Source organism: Gallinula chloropus (genome assembly GCF_964237585.1).
Source record: "Gallinula chloropus genome assembly, chromosome: 1".
Lineage (NCBI taxonomy): Eukaryota > Metazoa > Chordata > Aves > Gruiformes > Rallidae > Gallinula > Gallinula chloropus.
In genome coordinates this window covers 97,535,273-97,550,441 of record NC_140085.1, presented here as the reverse complement: position 1 = coordinate 97,550,441, position 15,169 = coordinate 97,535,273, and the positions used below count along the sequence as shown (strand labels likewise).

At 43.4% G+C, this 15,169-nt stretch overlaps 1 protein-coding gene across 1 annotated transcript in view; it reads right to left on the bottom strand.

Annotated features, from left to right (window-relative positions):
- Positions 1–15,169, bottom strand: part of EPHA3 (EPH receptor A3) — a gene marked incomplete at both ends in the record, with an annotated part of 228,015 nt that overhangs the window by 65,765 nt on the left and 147,081 nt on the right. The window contains 2 exons of the mRNA XM_084272151.1: positions 12,760–13,095; positions 13,579–13,734. Of these exons, the coding sequence (XP_084128277.1) occupies positions 12,760–13,095; positions 13,579–13,734 (492 nt within the window). The remainder of the gene's footprint in view (positions 1–12,759; positions 13,096–13,578; positions 13,735–15,169) is intronic.

Here is a 15,169-nt window from a genome sequence, read left to right as displayed (position 1 = left end):
CGCCCGATCCAGGCTGGAGCCTAGTAGGAGGTAGTCATAACGAGGTGGGTGAAAAGGTTCCATATTTCTGGGAGAGTTCTATCAAGGTCCGGGCATTGAAACATATCAAAACGTGGAAGGAAACAAACAGGACAAAACCTTAAGGACAAATAGAAGTGGACTAACACTAACTTTGGATGAAACAAAGCTGGGTGTTGTGTGACTCCACCAGAAACAGGACAATTTAAGGACTGATTTGCCCGTGGCTATTTGACTGAAGGGCTGCCTGGATTATGACAGAAGTACCCAAAGGCACCTGGAAGCTGGGGTTATAGACTCCAGCCCGTGGTTATAGACTCCAGAGTGGTTGCAAGCATTGCACAGGTGCCGTGGAGGAAAGGCAGCAGGGAACAGGAAAGGGGAAAACAAGCAGCTTCAGCAGGAATTACACTAAAAGGCAGCTGCTTGATTTTGCTCTCAAGTGCGGAAAAAGGCAACCTTCTGGGCAGCACCTGTCACTGGACAAGCGATTACCAGATATCATTTCTCACTCTCACAAATAAATTCTAAATTAAAAGCAAACTTCATTAAGTATTGTACATTCATGTTCTCATTTCTCCCTCTTTTAATAAAAAGAGATAGCAAATGCCTTCCACAGAGCAAACAAAGCGTTAGACTTGCTCATATGTTTAACACGTGTGTAATAAATCACGGAAATGCCATGTCCGTTTGGGAAGTATCAGGCTGCACAAGGCACTCGCTTCAGAAGCTGGAAATTACGGTGCCATGGCATTCCCAGCTGTTATTTCAGAGAGGAGAGAAACACTGGACATGCTTTCATAAGGATTCAGCCCAAAGGTACTCGTAACACAAATGTTATTCTTTCTGTTCTCTGTTTGAGCTGGTGATGGTGGGAGCTTCACAATGCTCCATATTTTTCACTGAATGTGTTTAAGACCATATCGGTTTAAAATAAACAGTTTTGCTTTGCCTTCCCTACCCCATTTGTTACATAACCTTACAGGACGTTGGAACCTTGGGCTTCCCGGTGTGAAGTTTTTTGGAAAGAAGCATTTATTCACCATGTCCATAACATCAACGGTCAGGTGCTGAGCAGGCTTTCCCTTTCTGCAAAAGTTTAGTTATTTCCTCCATGAGAGAAATCCCACCAGAGAAATAATACACTGAACAACCATCTCTAGAAATACCAGTATCCAAAACTGGAGAAGACAGTTGCCCTTAGATAAGTAATTCATGATACAAAGTATTTCTCTTCTTTCAAGTAATCACCAAGAGGTCCTGAACTGGCTGCCAGTAAGGTCCGTCAGAGTCTTTTCAACCTAGTCAGAAGACACTATGAATGGGAGCAGTATTTCTCTAACTGCATGCCCTGCCATTCTTTGGCAGTTTTACAGATGGCTTTGGATGGATTGCTTTTGCAAAGGTTAACCAGGGCAGGAAAGTATCTGATTGAAATGACTAGAAAGGTTATCACATCTCCTTTCACTTTCTTCTGGACTGTGGGATGAATTAACCTTTGGTTTTGTTTGGTTTAAAACATTTTCTTTATATCTAGAAGCATAGTTTACTAAAAGGAATGCTGGAAAGAAAACTCCTTCATATGTTTCCTGCTACAGAATTAGACACTGGAAGAAGAGTAAAAAGCAACAGAGACACAACTTCCTTGAAGGATTTCTGATGTCAAGCGTCTAAATCCTGAGGGACCTCACTTTGCAACACCGGGAAATTGGCACTAATCAAAAGAAGTTGTTTGTGTGCAAGATGTACTGGCTTCAGGGGGTACCTGTCTTCAGGAACAGGGTGGCACGTCCTCAGGCTCGTATCGGCTCACGCAGTTGGTGTGAGTAAAGCCAACGCTACATCTATGCGAGGACTACAGTCTTCATGCAGTGGTGCTTAACTTCAAAACTATAGTTTGGCTTTATATTGAAATGCTATCAAAACGGAATTATTACATTAATAATTCCCATTGGCAGGAATAGGCCCCAAACCCAAAGAAACAAGTAAATTTCCCCAGCTGTCCCCAGTCTGGTAATTGTCCAGATGGAAAAGCTTCAACAAGCAAGTGAAGCTGATAGTTTTGTTTATGATCAAGAGGAACACAGACTATTTCCCTTGGGCAATACTGAGACTGCTAGCACAGATAAGGAAAAGAGAGCCAGACATCTGAGGAATATTATTTAACTGAGTTTTAGGCATCCTACTTACCTACTTTTTTTCTTTAAACCAAAGATATTAAATGAGAATCCACACATACCCTCATGTTAAAGGCTGTAATAGAAGCAAGTAAAGTAAACCCAGCGCCCGCTGATGGCTGAATACAATTTCACCACCGCCTCTGGGAAAGGAAGCTAAAAAGCACTGGAAGAGACAAAACACGAGCCCAGCCGCAAACTTCACCTGGGAACCTTCTCTAGGGTCACGAGCGCTCACACGAGGGCTGTGTGTGCTCAGAAGAGACCAGCCTGTGGCACAGACTTTGAAGCCTCGGCAGAGCTTCCTTGACATTCAAGGGGAAAAGGGATGAAAGGCTTTGCAGGCAGAACGTCTCCAGCTAATAACAGGCTACGCATGGAGTGACATTGTTAAAACACTTCCCTTTTATATCCCTAAAGGAGGAGTTTTATTGAGTTAAAATGATCCTTGAATAGCCTCTGGGCTGAACTGTAAAACACATTTGAAAAGCGTAAAATCTTTATTTATGCCAGGAATGTTTGAAACTCAAAAGATAAATGTCATTCAAAAAGCAAAGCATGTCCTAGGTATTCAGGACGTAATGGGGCACAGCTGTAATAACAGTCAGTGAACCAGAGACTCCCTACATCATGTCATTAGCTCACTTTTAATAAGTCTATCTTCTTGTCCTTTTTATAAGGACCATAGGGAAACAAAGAAATATATCATGCACCAAACATCTGCGGCTTTCTCAAATTGTCTCTCCTAGAAGACAGATCTACTTAAGGGACCTGTCTTGGGATATAGATTGTAAAGTGAACACAACCCTTTCTAAATATGGATTTTATTTAAACAGGGAGCATCATCCAGAGTTTGCAAGCTGCTGAAGACAGTGCGGTCTGACTTCACAGACTAAAGGATGAACATTTAAATAGAATCACAGTTTCTGCAAGAAATCAAAGACACATATTGAAATAAAGCCTGGTGTTCAACTTGGTACTGAACTTAGTCCCTTGAAGCCACAGATTTCAGGCAACTAAAATTTTAGATGGTTCTGAGAAGGTTTTTAACAATTTTTCCTGGGAGCCATGTGAGACTTAGCTTACAATGGCACTGAAAAATGTATTTATTCTTTCTGTTTTAAATGCTTCTCTCCCCAAGCTTGAAATTTTCAATCAACAAATAGCACATGTAGATTAAAACATCACAAACGAGCTATGTCCACCCTTTAAGGCTCTCTTCCTAATGATGCTAATTTCTGTACTTGGTGGTCAGTTTTGCTCCCAAGGTTTTTTGAACACTTTTCATCCTGGTCCCTTGTAAAAACTCTGTAGTGCCCTATCAGTTACCTCGTCCTTAAACAAACTTACCCCTTGTGTGTTTCAAAACTGCTGCATTTGACAGCTAATACATTTAAGAAAGAGAAAGGAAAAGGAGTAAAAATAAATTTGAATCAATGTATGTTATAGATTGGGTTGTGTGCTTATACCTGAAGAAAACATCTGATTGTGTTTTTACCACACTGTGATTTCAGAGGAAAACAAAAAAAGTGCAAGATATTGGATTATGGAGGAAATTTACAAACCTGATACACACAGCTACTATTGCACTCATCACTTTTCCTACACCTTTTCATGCATGGGTCAAATAATTAAACAAGGCAATTAAACAGGCTACACGGATTGTTCTGTTTTGTGGGTTTTAGAAATACAAAATATAAAAGGAGGAGAGAGCTGATACTCGTAACACTGCTCTTCTAGGGAAGCCTGAGCTGAAGCAGGGTATATGTGGGATTTTGTTGTTCTTTATACTACAGCTGTGTCTAGATGCCTTGGTTGGATCCAGGGGCAGTAGCTATTATCTTTAAGTTTCCTATATGAAAAAAGCCAAGCAGAGAAAGGATTCAACCTTTTACAAGTGTCCAACTGAATTGGGGAGGGAGACACACCAAAACACAGGTTTAGGCATTTAATTGAGAGCATAATCACTTTCCATAGTTCCTAGGAAGAGACCGACATCTCTAGGTAGAACTTGGCCCACAAAAATCCTCCTGTGTTTCATCTGCATTTCTTTCTGCAGCAGATAAGCGGAGGCTCCCGTTAGACTCCAATTTCTTCTCTCCCAACTCTCTGAATCCTACATGGATTGTGTGGAAGAGCTGGGTCGAACAGAGGGCAGAATTTGAGGGGGTCTCTTGTTACAACATTTCCCTTTTGTTCCTCTCCTGATGCTGGGACATGTGTGAGCACAGAGAACTCTTTGGAATCTATTTAGTACTGACATTGGCTTAATGTAGCTGAACTCAGTTGCTACCACCAGTTGCAGCTGCACTGTTGAGACCTTAGTTTACAAGGCCTTAAGCCCTTAAGAACTAACCAAACATAAAACTACGTTTAAAGCTGTTACACTGTGGTTTTTTTAGTGATTAAAAGAAAACAGCTTATTTTATTATGGAGCAGGCATGCAGTAAAGACCTGAGGTTAAAAAAAAAAAAACCCAAACCCAAACATTTGGGTATCAGCACAGGTGTATTTTAAAAATACAGAAAATTTAATTATTTTCACTGAACTACATTGCTAAGAATTATTTTTCTGGAACCCTGAACACTGAATCATATCAGAAATAATAGATGGGGGAAAGCTGATGAATACACGCATGCAAAGTTGGGGTTCGGAGATGGGATATTTGGCCTGACATGGAGTAGCTGATCTATCCAGGAAAATGCTGTCACAAAAAGAGGGTTACGGACTTAACCCCCTTGTTCCCTCCTTCCCTGCAGAGGGCTTATGATTTTGCTCATTCTCTTTGCTCTGTCCCTGTGTCCCCTCTGGTCTAACCTGGACAACGGGATTTTCTACCCTAGATGGTGACTCAGGACCATTTGAATATGGTACACAGAAATTAAAGATAACACTGTAGAGGAGCTCTCTTGGGACAACAGATACTATTCTATAGCTTGCACACTCCTTACAGCTAGGAAGCCCAAAGACTTCTCCAAACATAAATTATCTGTCTCCATACCAAAACTGCACTGGTGTAATGCAAACTTGTTTATAAATGGGTTTGTTTGGATCAGTTAAAATCCCAAAACAGGCACTCTTCCTTCAGAGAACCCAAATTAGTTTAACATGAAGAAGTAGGAAAAAACTAATTCTTAGAGTAACAAAAGTGTGGCCACGCAGAGGTTTGCAGTAGTTTAGCTGAAATGCTTGCATGTGACTTAAAACCCCTTCCCTGCCCCCCATCTCCCCCCCCCCCCCCCCCCCGCAATCAGGCATCCTGATAGTCACATGGGGAAAGCTAGCTAGTGGAAAGTAAGTCTCAGTTTACTCCTTTCTGAATCCAAGGGAGAGTACCATGCTGTTTGCTATAGTACCACAGCATACAATAATGCTATACAACACACTGATGATTTGGACTGGATCCTGTAAGGCTTTCTGATGAAAAATCTTGGGGAGGAGCCAGTAACCCACAGACAATTTAGCTAAATCAAATCTCTGGCCATCAAAGTCTCTGTAAAAGAACACAATCCTACTGAAGTTTCCCATCTTCAGGTATGCATAAAGTTTATGTGCTGTGTTAGATTTGAGGTTACCATTGCTGAATAATAATAATAAAATGATTCACCAAGACTCTTCTGAATTTCTTTGAAGCAGGGGTACAGCCCCTCTGCACCCATAAATGTGCTCTCTCTCCAACCCAAGTGTAAGAGGAGTTTACTCCCCCAAATTTAATTGAAACAGCCTGGCTCCACGGATGAAAGATGAGGGTTAAAAGAGGACAGTAATTAGTGATCAGTACCTTACCTTGTCTTCTTCCAGTGACTCTGTCCTCTTTGCAAACAACCATTGGACGTGGACAGAGGTGGAAAGGAGCCCCTGCAGATCACCTGGCCCAACCCTTGTGTTCAGCAGGGTCAGCTAGAGCAGGTGACTCAGGATCTTGATCAGGCAGGTTTTGAATACCTCCAAAGACGGAGATGCCACAGTCTCTTTGGGCTACCTGTTCCAGTGCTCAATCACCCTTAGAGTAAAAATGTTTTTCTCCTGTATTTAAACAGAATTCCTTGTATGTCAGTTTGTGACCATTGCCTCTTGTCCGGTCACTGAGAAGAACCTCACTCTGCTTTCATTACACCCCCCATTATACCTTTAAATACATGGAAAGGATCCACCTGAGCCTCCTCCCTCCCCCAGGCCAGCAGTCCCATCCCTCTCAGTCTTTCCTTGTATGACAGACAGTGCCCTCCCTTAACCACTTCAGTAACCCTTTTACCGGCCTTGCCTCTATATATCCACATCCCTCTTGTACTGGGCAGGGACTAAGCTGGACACAGCACTTCAGGTGTGGCCATTGCTGAGTACAGGGAAAGGATCACCTCCCTCAACCTGCTGGTAATGCTCTTCCTACTGCAGCCCCAGATACTCCACCAGGACCCCCAGGTCCTTTTCTGCAAAGCTGCTTTCCAGCATATGCTGGACCCACGGGATTAGTCCTCTCCAGTGCAGGAGGTACTCAGCTCAGGAATGCTAAAAGCTGATATTGCAAATAGTGTGCTGGAGGAAGCTCACCAGAATTACATGCTGGGAAGTCAGGAAAATACAAAGACTCAAAAGTTTTTTCACAGGGCCAAAATCATGACCACTGAGGAGGTGTTCTGTATCGATCGTATGCATCTCCTTATTCAACTTTGGGACACAGACCCAGAATAAGAATGCTTTACAAACTAATTCTAACACCTTCTCTAGGTAAAACTATACTTTCAAAGGTACTGGCCAGCAAATGGTAGTTCTGACTTAGCTCTTAAGCAGTTAAATAACTCTTTATCATGAGGTGTATGCTTATATGGATTGCAGTCAGAGGCACCACATTTATTTGTTCGATGGGAAGTGCAGCTCCCTTCAGAAATAAAGCATGTTTTGTTACTGCTCATCTTGGGACTTCCCCAAGTTTCAATAAGTGGAGGATGTTTTCAGTTTTTGTTTTGTTTTACACCATAAATACAGCGAGAAGTGTGCTTATTACTTATTAGTTGTGTCACTATCATATTACTTGCATGAATTTAGAGTTGCTAGAACTAATGAATACAAAGTATTCATTCAAGTATATGAAAAAAACCCAAAGCTAAGCAAACAGAATTTAGTTAAAACAGAACCACTTCTTGTATGGGGAACCTTCACATCGGATCTCTTGGGAGGAAAGGATGGGGGTGGCATTCTGTGCTAGGATACCAGCAGGGTGGCCAAGGTTTCCTAAGACCTATTTGACAGATCAGCATCTGCTAATGATACAGATTTCTGCATGTTTTGAAAGTTGTCTTTGTCTTCTCTAAAGAAGTCATAGAATAGAATCACAGAATCTATTAGGCTAGAAGGGACCTTTAGAGGTCATCTTGTCCAACCCCCCTACAGTAAGCAAGGACATCTTCACTAAATCAGATTGCTCATCAACCATCAAGCCTGACCTTGAATATCTCCAGGGATGGGGCCTCCACTACCCCTCTGGGGATCCTGTTACAGTGATCTACTACCCTCATATTGAAGAATTTTTTCCTAATATCCAATGTAAATCTCCCCTTTTTGAGTTTAAAACCATTACCCCTCATCCTATTGCTACAAGTCCTCATGAACAGATGTTCCCCAGCTTTCTTATAGGCACCGTTCAGGTATTGGAAGGCTGCTATAGGGTGCCCCCTGGAGCCTTCTTTTGCAGAAGAGTCAATTAGGTCCTTGGTTAAAATATTAATATTCTCACTCAGGAATCCTGATAAGCAACTACTACCTGCCTGACTGTGTGTGATGTCATAAAAACAGTGATAAGGCAGAAAAACTGTTACTTTCTCACAGAATCTCTACAAAACACATTCAATCCATAATTGTCCCTGACCTAATGGCAGTATTTTGCATTGAATACCTCATCCTTCTTTTTATTTTTTTAAACTGATTATCCAGTAGCATGATTCTGTTATCCCTACTAAATATTAGTCTTTCCTCAGCGAATTTCACATCCTATTTTCATTTAAAACCTCCAGTGGGAGTTTTCCGCTTGCTACAGCCTGAAGACAGTAAATGCAGAACTGCCCTGACTTGGACTGGATGTCTTTTCCCTTCGGGTTACTTACAAAGTTCCAAGGAACAGGCAAATTTCCCATTTTTACAGGCAAATGGATTGTAAAAAAGCCCATAAACCGTGGTCAGAAACCCCAGCAAACCTAGGGAATTGGTGCCCAGACACCTGCCCAGGCTCAGGACAAGCCAGGCGGTGCGGTAGAGCCATCAGCCTCTCTGTGTGGCCCACTCACAATCAGGATGCCACCTCCAGGGGTACCGAACTCCACGTCCTTTCCTGGAGCAGCCAGTGACCCTCTGTAAACGGGGCTGATGGGGGTTATTAGGAGATTACATCTGCGTGGTACAACAACATATTGACGGGAGGTGAGAGCTCTCTTCGGGCAGCAGCAAAGTGGTTGAACGTAATTCAGAGGAAGCTGTCTCAAGCAGCATCTGAAAGCATGTATTACTGTGCAAAGAGGATGATTGACAAATTAAATTAAATAGAAATGTGTGCCCTTGCTCTTCTACTTCCACACCAAAGACATAAGGGAATCAGAGATAGTTCAGTGTCATACCTGTCTGGCTACACTTTGCAAGAGATCTCTTTTTTTTTTTTTCTTTAAAGTGACAACTGCTCATTAACCTTCACTGGAAGGGCAGGAAAACAAAGTGCAATGAAAGGGCAGCAAAACTCAAGCCAGAGAGTTGGAAGAAAAAAACAATTCACTTTCCCAAATGCTTCAGTTCTGGGGACTGGATCTTGGCTTTACAGGAGTTCTGTCCTGTACAATGAATTACCTTCCTTGCATTCACAGCACCAGCAGAATCCGTCTGGATATTTCAAACCTCACAAGTGACAAGAAAACACACCAGTCCTTAACTTCTAGACCAGGTTTGAAAATTCTCCAGGAAAATCTTATTGAGATCATTAGTTACAGACTGTAACACTCAGAGTCACTGTAACGGTTATCAGCAAATTTTTCAGCAACATTACGGTCACTAGTGGGGTACCCCAGCATTCCATTTAAGGACCAGTTCTTTTTAATATTTTCATAAATGACCTGGACTCAGGACTAGAGGGTGTCTTCAGTAAATCTGAAGATGACACCAAATTGGGAGGAGCTGTTGACACCACTGAAAGTGAAGAAACCTTACAGAGAGGCCTGGACAGACCAGAGAGCTGGGCAGTCACCAACTCAATGAAGCTTAAGAAGGACAAGTGCCAAATTCTTCACCTGGGAAGGGGCAACCCTGGCTGCACATCCAGCCTGGGGGATCAGATGCTGGAGACCAGCAATGCTGAGAGGGATTTGGGGGTCTTGGTTGACAGCAAGTGAAACATGAGACAGCAGTGTGCCCAGGCAGCCAGGAAGGCCAACCGTATCCTGGGGGTACCTCAAGCACAACATTGCCAGCCAGTCCAGGGAGGTGACTGTCCCACTCTACACTGTGCTAGTGTGACCTCACCTTGAGTACTGTGTGCAGTTTTGGGTGCACAGCACAAGAGGACCACAAAACTATTGGAGAGTGCCCAGAGGACGGACAAGGATGGTGAAGGGTCTGGAGGGGAAGACTTAAGAGGAGAGGCTGAAGTCCCTTGGTTTGTTCAGCCTGGAGGAGGGGAGGCTGAGGGGAAACCTCATTGTGGTCTATGGCTTCCTGACAAGGGGAAGAAAAGGGTCAGGCACTCATCTCCTCTCTTTGGCAACCAGTGATAGAACCCGAGGGAGTGGGACAGGGGAGGTTTAGGGTGGGTATCAGGAAAAGGTTCTTTACTGAGAGGATGGTCGGGCACTGGAACAGGCTCCCCAAGGAAGCAGTCCCAGGATCGAGCTTGGTTGAGTTCAAGAAGCGTCTGGACTATATGCTCAGTCCCATGCTCTGACTTGGTTGGCCCTGTGTGGAGCCAGGAGCTGGACTTGATGATCCTTATGGGTCCCTGTTCTGTAGAACAGTTTTCACTTAGCTGGGACAAGCCCTGACAGTGCTTGAAAAAAGCATGTGGACACTGACAACCCATTATTAAACCTGCAACTTCATCATATCTGTTGCAAGGGAACAGGCCTCTCAAATCAGAGTAGGCAGAAATGAAGTAGATTGGATTCAGGAGAAACTGATGAGATCCAGGTTGTAAGGATGAATCTTTGATACTTCAATCCTGTCTCCAAAACTCACAGCCTACTAACTGACATTGTTTCTTCTGCTGCCTTGCCCGGGGTTCGGGATCCCCAAGATTAGGCCAACCATACTGAACTGTGCCACCCACAGAAGAACACATACACATCCCTCCCACCCCACAAAGAAATACACCTCTCCTACCACCTTGAGTGCATCAGAGCTTGGTCGTTTAACCAAAGTTTTATCCAACTGGTGGATTCCTCTGTCCTTGAAGGAACCTGCCCAAAGTCAGACAACACAAATAGCAGCCCTGGAGTCACGACTGGCTTCTGGAGTCTTTTGGTCTCTTCCACATTTAGCTCTGTGGTGCTTTAAAGCTTTTCTGAAACATTCCCCAGTTAAACCTTTAATTATAATGTAATCTAAGATCTTCAGACGTCCTCCCCCACCCTCCGCCCAGGTGTTTAAGTATGACATTAGCTAAAAATAAGCTTTGGATGATCTAAGCTTTTGTGATCTAACCAGGAAGGGAATGTAAAACAAATTGCATTTTCTAATTATGCTATAAAAGATGACATATATATATTTAAGGTCCAATTTTACCAACTTGCAGAACTTCTAGGGGAACTCTAATATAGTACACCAATCCGCACGATGAAGGGATAAGCACAATTAAGCCTTAGTGACCCACACCGCTTAAATGTACTTAAAGAAACAGGCTATGTATAAAAGTAGAAAACAGACAAATTGCTTAAGCACCCTGTGGGCTGCATTGAACAAAGCTGCTCTCGCCAGAAATGCACTGACTCTGCCACATCACAGGAACCGTGCGTGCCAGAACAAAATAAAAATCCACCTTGCACCATGGTGCAAGGGCAGCCAGAGCTGGGCAGCAGGGGAAGCACACTGCAAAGCAGGAGACCTCTGCAGAGAAGTACCTTTCACTGAGCCTAGAGAGTTCATTCTAAAAAGAGCGTTTTGAGGTGATTTCTGACTGCTACAGTGATGAACAGGCTAAAAGGCAATATCTCTGATATAAAAAAACCACAAACAAAAAGAAACAACAGAAGAAAAGAGAGCAACTCAAGAAAGGCTGCTCGAGTCGCTGACGCAAATATCCAAGAAATGTAACTATAACAGTGGCCAATTGTTTGGAATGGACATGAAGTGCATGTTTCAGAGCTGAAGTTAACGCCTAAATGAGAAAGAGATCATGTGAAGATGCTTCAGCTGGGTAGAGTCACCTCTGCCTGCCTACTGCATAGTCAGAGAGTCCCCCAGAGCATTTGGAAATGGAGTGACTGCTGTCAGGAAACAGTCTGTTCCCAGATTTTTATGCCTCCCACTAGAAGCTGATCTGAGGAGAAGAGATATACCCTCTACAGTGAAAAACATGGCAGTGATATAGCTCAGTAGGAGAACACCTCCTCAGAACGATTTTAACTTGGTTCATGCCTTGAGGAAGATAGAAATGTTGGCTTTTTGGGGATGGGGAGCGGGATGGGAGAAGGTGGGAGAAGACACTGCACACACGCATGTTTTCAGTGCAAAGCTTCCTGATGGTGAGTCACATGGAGCAGAACTACAGAAATTTCAAATTCTAGTCCTTCTCTTCACTGGCAAACATTGCCCCATAACAAATGATACCTAACAAACACTGGAGAAGAGTCTAGAGTCTTCACCTCTTTCCAGTAAGTGAAACACTGTCAAATGAGAAACAAATGGTAGAAAAGCTCTGATCCCAGAGTCAGGGCACACTGCTGCGCTCGCATGGGGCCTTGGTGACTTTAATGAATCTCCACAGAAGTAGAGCAGTCCCTTTGCACACTATCAGCTACAGCACCAGGACCTACTTCAGTATTCAGCTCCGCACCCCTATCGTGTTGGCAATAACTCAGAGTTGCTGAGACAACATGTAAAGAAAGGGGAAAAAAAAAAGAAAAAAAAAGAAAAAAAAAAGAAAAAAGGAAAAAAAGGCAGCGTTTTAAACCTCTCTAATTTAATGTTAGCTTTTTATGTGTCTAACATCAAAGCATTTTTTCACTTCTATTTAATCAAAATTAATCACTAAGATTACTACAGTAATTTATGTTGGAGATTATTGAAATGAGTGTTTTATTAAAATCTGGTTTTATTAATAAAACACATTCTGGCTAAGGAATCATACGAGCCTGCTATTAGAGTCTATTAACTGGGGACTGGGAGTTAATCATAACAGTCACGCTGCCAGGTCCTTCGACAGCAGCCGCCACTGGGTTTGTTGCTGCTTTTACTTCTAGCAGCGTGCACAAGCCGACTAGCTGCCCCAGAACACAAGCAGGCTGCCTAACTCCTGAAGAACAGGGAAAGGAGACAAAGGTGCACACATCTCAGCAGTTCTGAAGAAAGAAAGGGTAATCAGAAGGAGACTCACCGGCCTGATTGGTTGTGATGCTGACAGCAGCAAATTGCCTGGAAAGTGTACTCAAGTCAGACACCCCGTTGACTGCATCAATCTCAAAAGTGTAATTGGTATGTGCCAAAAGGTCCACTACAGTCACTGTGGTGTTGGTGAGTCCAGTCTGACGGGGTAAGAATCGCACATTGTCACTGCACGGCTCACATATCTTCGTATTTCCTCCACATTTTTTGCAAATGATGTTGAAAGTGACATCCTTCCGACCCCCAGTGTCAAGAGGCCAGCTCCAGTCCAGGATAACAGAGGTCTCATTGATGTTAGAGATAACGTTTCTTGGAGCAGATGGCGGTCCTATGAAAGGAAACAAAAAAATCAGAGGGATGAGATTTTCCGTGGTGCTCTACAATGGGAGGAACAAGGCCGCACAAACTCAGAAGTCAAAGCCATACATAACCAAAATCTTCCAGTTATTTCCTGTAGACGCTCCTGAAATATTTCACTGGACTACAGACCTAGGCTATCAAGGACCATATTTTCTTATCGATAGACACTACCCTCAGGGTACAGTTGAGGACTGAGGGCTGTAAATATTGGTGGCAATTTACAAATCCCAGCTCTCCTCCTTGAGCCTGACAGAGAATGAGAAGAAGAAAACAAAAAAATAAAGAGACGTAATCCCAGCCTGCCAATTTTCGGTAGCCTGTCCAACACATGAAAAGGTAGAGGAGGCAGGGGATGGCTGACTGCAATGGGACATGAGAGGAAGCAAGCAAGCTGTTGAGATACAGATGGAGGAGCAAGAATGACAGCCCCGAGCACAATGATGCTACTCACTGGTGCAAGCCATGGATGGAGGGTCTTTCTCAGAGCGAAAGTAATTCTTTTCACACCTGCAGTTCAGAGACGCATCTTCGTAGGTAGAGCTGTGAGGTGGGCATTTGGCACACTTCACGTTGCCAGCAGAGGCTTTGTAGAACCCAGGTCGACAAGCTGCAAGATAACAGGAGTATAGTTTGAAATTCCACGGACATCTCAGTTTTAACATGCGACTTTGCTACTGTTGTGGGACCAATCCTTACGTAGATGACATTTTGCAGACATTCATGGTGTAAAAATACAGATTTTTCTCATAATGAGAAATCTGATGGAAAGAAAACCTCTCAGTAGAATGGAGCTCTTCATGCATCGACTTGGATTTGCATTTAATTTTGCCTGGAAAACAAAACAGTGTATTGCACCACCAGGAAGAAACGTTTTCCATGTTGCATTTTTAGAACTTCACTTACTGTTTTTCTTTTCTCATTAATTTAACAAAACATCAGGTCTATCCTGCATAAGAAGCTAACTTTAATAGCTCTATGCTGCCAAGGTTTACTTACAAGGGCATATTGATTGCAACCTATGTCTCTTCAGTTCAGTAGGACTAAGCAAGCCAAAACCAAGCAAATAACCTGAACAGTGAAAGATCTATGCCATGCATCAAGCTCAATGAGCTGCTTCAAATACTACCAGGAACGTTCATGGTCTCTAGGAAGAGGATGTATTTTACATTAGCCCAGTCCTCTGGGAATGTGGCTTGAACCTACAAAAGCTCTTTCGTTAACACTGGTACACTCCCTCTATTTTGAGTCCTGTTGCATTTTAGACTGATTCAGGGCTGTGAAGAAACCAGCCTTTGAAATTATAGAAATGAAAAATTTAGCAAATATCTTTTTATGAAAAACTATGCAGTGAAATAAGTGTTGATGCCTTCCCATCAAGATGGTATCACAATCTGAAAATAAATGAATAGACACCAAAACCAGATAACAATCAGCAGACTCTACTGTTCAGCTGTTGCTTCCCACCCAAGAAATGTATCTTTCTGGAAACTGATTTTACCAAGTAAAAGCAAGGGTGGATTCTATGAGAAACTGCCAGGAGCTTCCCCATGTCTGTGGAGCCATCTGGCATTGGCTTTAAGTAAGACATGCTGCTGGCCAGTGGTGGTGGAGGCAGCGCCTCTGGGATACCAGAGTTCAGAAGGGGAAAAAAACTGCTGTGCAACAGCAGCTTGAGGGAGAAGAGAGAATGTGAGAGGAACAACTCTGCAGTCATCAAGGTTAAGTGCAGAAGTAGGAGGAAGAAGAGGTGCTCTAGGAGCCGGAGCAGATATCCCCCTTCAGCCCCTGGAGATGACCATGGTGGAGCAGGCTGTCCCCATGCAGCCCATAGAGGATAATGGTGGAGCAGATATCCATCTGTAGCCCATGGAGGACCCCACGCTGGAGCAGGTGGATGCCTAAAGGAGGTTGTAACCTGGTGGGGAGCCCACAGTGGAGCAGGCTGCTTGCAGGATCTGCAGCCTGTGGAGAGAAGAGCCTACACCAGAGGTTTGCTGGCAGGACCTGTGACCCTGGGGGAAGGACTCATGTTGGAGAAGTTC